This window comes from Castanea sativa, chromosome 12 (assembly GCF_040712315.1).
Source record: "Castanea sativa cultivar Marrone di Chiusa Pesio chromosome 12, ASM4071231v1".
NCBI classification, from domain to species: Eukaryota; Viridiplantae; Streptophyta; class Magnoliopsida; order Fagales; family Fagaceae; genus Castanea; species Castanea sativa.
In genome coordinates, this window is record NC_134024.1 from 19446275 (window position 1) to 19452805 (window position 6531).

A 6531-nucleotide genomic window follows, 5' to 3' on the forward strand; every position below is an offset into this window, starting at 1 on the left:
TGAAGCCCAAAACCCACCACTGATTGTAGGTGAGAAGAAGATGATGGAAAGGATAGATCAAATGGAGCAATTAATCAAGAAGTCTAGGAGGGAAGATGCTATGGACTTGCACTCTCTATCCCTTTTTCCAAATGCAAGGGTTCCTACTAACTTTAAGATGCCAACATTGGATAAGTTTGATGGAATAGGTTGCCCAAAAGCCCATTTGAAGATGTACACAAGGGCCCTCCAACCCTTGGGAGCTACTGAAGAACTTTTGGCCCAAATGTTTCAAAACACACTTACTGGGGTTGCACTTCGATGGTTCCTAAGCCTTGAAGACTCAAAGACACGTACTTGGGAAGACATTGGCAATGAGTTCTATAGACAATACAAGTACAATACTGAAGTGGACATTACTAGGCAAGATTTGGAAACTACTAAGCAAGAGCCTAAGGAGTATTTTTCGACCTTCATTACTAGATGGAGGGCAAAGGCGGCTCAGATGACAAATAGGCCCAATGAGGAAGAAAAATTGGGAATGGTAGTGAAGAATTTGCTCCCGACATACCACAAATAATTATTTACCCAATATTTCCCCAGTTTCAAAGCATTAGTTGCAGCAGGAACTCAAATAGAAGATGCTATGAACAAGGTACCATCAAAGGAGAAGAAATAATGAGGCCTAAGAAAACATTTGGCCCATCAAGCGCAAAGATCCCAGAAGTCTCAACCATCACTCAACCATACCAATTAATAGCACCTACCCAAGCTCCAAAGGCTCGACCCCAAAGACAATTCCATGAGTTGCACATGTCCTTAAGCAATGTCTTTCAGAAACTCCGAGGAAGAGATCTTCTTAGACCACTAGATCCAAAGCCTATACCCAATCCACTACCGAGAGGTTTCAATGTTAACAAGAGATGTGCCTACCACCAAAGTCTTGGCCACGCCATTGATGAATGCTACTCCCTTAGGCATGCTATCTAGGATTTGATTGATAAAGAGATCATTACCCCTCCAAGTAGACCCAATATTGTTAGCAATCCACTACCCAACCATGCTACGGGACAAGGCCCAAGAATCAACTGCCTCTTTGAAGGAGGATTAAAGGAAGATCCATCCATCTTGATTAGTGACATCCCCATATGTGCCATGCTAACTTGGGAGGAAGTTATGGAAACAGAGTTACCCACAATAAGGCCCAATCTCAACATTTAGGAAGAAGGGCCCACCAATGAACCCACAAAAGAACCAACTCCTACACCGTCATCCTTGGACCACCAAAATGAGATAGCCCATATTACCAAGGGAGGGAAACACTTTAAACCATCCCACCTTGAAGCAGATAACCCACTTGAAGCTTTAAACCAACAATTGAAAAATACCCAGCTTCAACTCGAATATGACATTGTCCTGAAACAACTTCAAAAAACCTAAGCCAACATATCCCTTTGGGGCTTACTCATGGCCTCATATCATCACCGCCAAACTCTAATCAACCTTCTCAACCAAATCCATGTCCCCACCAACTTAACCCCTCAAGCCCTCAACACTATAATTGGAGCAATAAGGAAGGAGCCATCCATTTCTTATTCTGATAAAGATTTGTCTAGCAAAGGGCGAGATTACAGTGATCCCCTTCACATCACCGTGGACACAAATGGCAAGAGAGTTCCAATGGTACTTATTGATGATGGAAGTGCGCTAAATGTGTGTCCATTATGAACTGCAAGTTGTTTGGGCCTTAGTATTGAAGACTTTGTATCCTCTTGCCAATATGTTAGGGCTTGTGACAACACAAGGAGAGAAGTGTTAGGAAATGTAACTTTGGATCTAAAAACTGGGCCTACAAGTCAAAAGGTAGAGTTCCAAGTCATGGACATCCCTGCATGTTTCAATTTTTTGCTGGGTCGCCCTTGGATTCATTCCACTAGAGCTGTACCTTCCTCACTCTATCAAAAGGTTCACTTCCCTTACAAAGATTCTGTTATCACTATATTTAGGGATAGTCAAGACAACACTAGACTTATCCATGGCATTCAGGAAGAAAAAAGTGAACTTTTCTTGTCGGGATTTGAACTAGAGGAAGTCCCCGCCATCTCCTGGATCAAAGAAGAAACTAGGGAATGTTTCCCCATGGATTTTGACCCCTATAGCAATGTCCAAGTGATGGCCATGATGAGAAAAATGAAGTACTTCCCTGGGATGGGCCTAGGGAGACACAGTAAAGGTGTCCATGTATTCCCACATTTCTCTACTTCCATTCGCCCATTTGGATTAGGGTATAAGCCCACTAATGATGAACTCCTTGAGAATGATTCAAAGAAGACTGCCAGATCTAAAGCCAAAGCCTAAGGTGTGTCTTTTGATCCCATATCCATGAAATCTTATACCTCTACCCTTAATGGAAAAATTTTCAAAAAAGGATGCACCCACTTGTACTACGAATTTCCTGAGCCTTGGTATGATTTTAAGACTATGAAGAAGATGCCTGGATTTGAGATCTTTATTGATTGTAAGATTGAAGATGGGGAGGAAGTGAATGTGTTGCAAGACAAGAGAGAAGATTAGGTCTACCATATGGATCCTCAAGCTATGAAGACTTTGTTGGAAGAACATGTACTTAACATGAAGAAGGACAAAGAAGATAAGTTGCCATCCATCTTTCCAATCACTTCCAACTTGGAAAATTGGACCATTGAAGAGCCTTTGGATGAACTATCTGAAGGATATGCTTCCGATGAAAGTTGGGGTGTTGTCATGGAAGAAGATGATAGATCATTGGAAGACCAAGAAGAAGAAGAGCCAGTTGTTCAACTTCCTCTTCCTTTAGCAAGAAGAAATTTTGACTTATGGGATGATTGGGGTGCTAGTTTCACTGACTCTAATGAGGTGCCAAGAGGACTTCTTGAGAATCTTAGAACTTATGTGAAAAGCGTCCCCCGTGAGGTAGGAAACATGGGCGAGCAAGGTGATGAACAAAACTATATTGATATATCTAGTGATGATTCTGATAGCAATATGTCCATCATTGAGATATCTAGTGAAGATTCTGAGAGCAATATGTCCATCATTGAGGTATCTAGTGAAGATTCTGAGGCCGATGATGGTATCTACATGCTGCAAAAGGAGAAGACCAACAAGGAAGTTCCATTAATCACTGAGGCAACATTTGTCCTAAAGAACTGGAGCTGGGGAAAAAACTATCCTTCTGGAGGTCACCAAGTCACAACCAAGTCGTTAGTGTCTGTCGAAAAAACTAAGTCTGTCCCAATTGAGTCTGTTACCACTCCTACTGAGTCTGTTTCAATTTCTGATAAGTTTGCCAAGTCGGTCACCACCTTTTTCAATTCTAATAAGATGATCTCTGATTCTGCTTACTTGCTTGCTTTGAATGTTTTTATTGCTGAAATTAATAATGAAATGGTTGATAAAAGTAATGAACTAAAAGGAGAGATTCAACTAGTTAACTTAGGATCTAATAATGAACCTAAAGCAGTGCAAATTGGTAATACCCTAACTCCTAAAGAAAAGGGTGAATTAATTTCACTCCTCAAAGAATTCCAAGAAGTTTTTGCATGGTCTTACGAAGATATGCCAGGGATAGATATGGACATTGTGCAGCACCATATTCCTACCGACCCAACCATGAAACCAGTGAAGCAAAAGTTGAGATGGATGAAGCCCGAATGGACACTTAAGATCAAGGAAGAAGTAGGAAAGCAATACAATGCGGGGTTCTTAAAAGTAGTAAACTACCCTGAGTGGTTGGCAAATGTTGTCCCAGTACCCAAAAAAGATGGAAAGGTTAGAATGTGTGTAGATTTTCGTGACCTTAATTAGGCTAGCCCTAAGGATGATTTTCCATTGCCTCACATAGACGTGTTGGTTGACAATACACCCGGTCATGCACTATTGTCCTTTATGGAAGGTTTTTCGGGGTATAATCAAATCAAAATGGCACAGGAAGATATGGAGAAGACCTCATTTATCACACCTTGGGGGACTTATTGCTACAAGGTCATGTCTTTTGGCCTTAAGAATGAGGGTGCCACCTATCAACGTGCCGACACAACCTTGTTGCATGACATGATTCACAAGGAGGTGGAGGTATATGTTGATGACATGATTGTTAAAGCAAAAGATCGAGAGGGACACACACTTGCCCTAAGGAAATTCTTTGAGCGCATCAAGCATTATAAGTTGAGATTGAACCCGAAGAAGTGTACCTTTGGAGTAACCTCTAGCAAATTGTTGGGATTTATAGTAAGTCAAAGGGGAATTGAAGTTGATCCAGACAAGATCAAAGCTGTCATGGAAATGAAACCACCCAAAACTGAGAAAGAGATTCGAGGATTTTTAGGAAGGATTCAGTATAATAGCCGATTCATTGCCCAACTAACCATGATTTGTGAACCCATATTTAAGTTGCTTAAGAAAGATGTACCAATAAAATGGGATGAACAATGTCAAGTGGCCTTCGACAAGATTAAAGAATACCTGATGAAACCCCCAATATTGGTACCACCCATGCAAGAAAATCCATTGTTGCTTTATCTAAGCACCACAGATACTGCAATGGGAGCTCTGCTTGCCCAGTATTTGGAAGAATCACGCAAGGAAAACGCCATCTACTACATCAGCAAGAAGATGACTGGATATGAGGAGAGGTACTCAGTGTTAGAAAAGACTTGTGTTGCCTTGGTCTGGGCTGTCCGAAAGCTCAGGCACTACATGTTTTCTTTCCAAGTTTTCTTAATAGCCCGCATGGATCCACTCAAGTACTTGATGGAAAAACCAGTTCAAGATGGGAAAACCGTCAAATGGGTTCTTTTACTATCCGAGTTTGACATAAAGTACGTGACTCAGAAGTCAAGTAAGGGTCGAGCCATAGTTGATCACTTGGCTAGTTGCCCACCTACACAAGCAGAGGAAGTTCAAGATGAGTTTCCAGATGAGGAAATTTTGATGTTGGAACCAACTAGGTGGAGATTGTATTTTGATGGGGCTACTAATCGCAATGGGAGTGGTGTAGGAGTACTCTTTGTTTCACCAAAAGAAGCGCATGTGCCAGTATCAGTTAAGCTCAAATTTTCAACGACCAATAATGTTGTTGAGTATGAAGCTTGCCTTCTAAGATTAGAGACAGCCATTAGCATGGGTATAGAAGAACTTGATGTCTATAGGGATTCAGCTTTAATAATCCGGCAAATACAAAACAAGTGGAAGATTAAAGAAGAGAAGTTGCTGCCATACTTTGAGTACTTTCAAGACCTAGCCAAGAAGTTCAAAAAGATTGAGTATCACTACATCCCTCGAACTCAAAACCAGTTTGCTGATGCACTAGCCACATTAGCCTCTATGATTGACATCCCTGATGACACCCCTGTTCAACCCTTGATCATTAAGCAAAGGGATGCGCCATCTTATTGTTGTTCATTGGAAAGTGAAATTGAAAAGGATGAGGAGTGGTATGTTGATATCCTCCGATTCCTTAAACATGGAACTTTCCCTGATACCAAAGATAAGAATGAAAGGGTGACTATTCGTCGAATGGCCATGAGCTACATTTTGTGCGGAGGGAAACTATATAAGAGGTCGTATAAAGGGATCCATTTATTGTGTGTAACCAAGAAGGAAGCCCAACGCATTATTGGAGAAGTACATGAGTCAAGTTATGGGCCACACATGAATGCTTACATGTTGTCTAGAAAGATCCTTCGACTAGGATATTATTGGACTACCATGGAAGCCGATTGTGCAGCCCACATCTCTACATTGCCTCACATCTCCTTGGCCTTTTTCGACTTGGGGCATCGATATCATTGGCAAAATCCACCCAAAAGCAAGAAATGGTCATGAGTATATTTTGGTAGCTGTCGACTATTTCATCAAATGGATAGAAGCTGCATCTTATAAGGTATTGAACTCCAAAAAGGTTGCGCAATTTATTCAGACCAACATTATTTATAGGTATGGGGTACCGTTTGAGGTTATTTCTGATAATGGATCGCATTTTCGAGATGCAGTGGCTAAGTTGTTTCGAGAATATAACATCAAGCATCATAAGTCATCACCCTACAGACCTCAAACCAACAGGGCAGTTGAAGCCGCCAACAAGACCATAGGGAAGATATTGAAGAAAAGTGCCCAAAATTATAGGGATTGGCATTTGAGGTTACCCTATGCATTGTGGGGATACCGTACATCCATTCACACATCCATAGGGGCAACCCCTTACTCTTTGGTTTATGGCATGGAGGCAGTCTTACCTATAGTGTTGGAGGTCCAATCACTAAGAGTTGTATGGAAGGGGAAGTACCAGAAGCTAAGTGGTTAGAAAGCCAATACAACCAATTGTGTATGTTGGAAGAAAAAAGGCTTAGGGCAATGTATCATACCCAAGGCTATCAAAGAAGAGCCATGAGAGCCTTTAATAAAAAAGTCAGACCAAGAGAACTAAGAATAGGGGATATGGTACTAAAAGAAATCAAAAACCCAATGAGGGATCCCAGGGAAAAAGGAAAATTTAAGCCAAATTGGTCAGGA

At 41.3% G+C, this 6531-nt stretch overlaps 1 protein-coding gene across 1 annotated transcript; it reads left to right on the top strand.

Annotated features, from left to right (window-relative positions):
* The first annotated feature begins 3939 nt into the window (after nt 1-3939).
* Nucleotides 3940-6322, top strand: LOC142620323 (uncharacterized). The gene is made up of 2 exons (XM_075793712.1): nt 3940-5837; nt 5956-6322. The coding sequence occupies exons 1-2, from the start codon at nt 3940-3942 to the stop codon at nt 6320-6322; spliced, it is 2265 nt and encodes a 754-aa protein (XP_075649827.1).
* Nucleotides 6323-6531: the final 209 nt, after the last annotated feature.

Bases quoted from the DNA above. Each gene is read 5' to 3' on its own strand.
- LOC142620323 (XM_075793712.1), top strand. From the start codon at position 3,940: ATGGCACAGGAAGATATGGAGAAGACCTCATTTATCACACCTTGGGGG. The intron at 5,838-5,955 runs GTCATGAGTATA...CATTATTTATAG, and splicing joins CCACCCAAAAGCAAGAAATG to GTATGGGGTACCGTTTGAGG.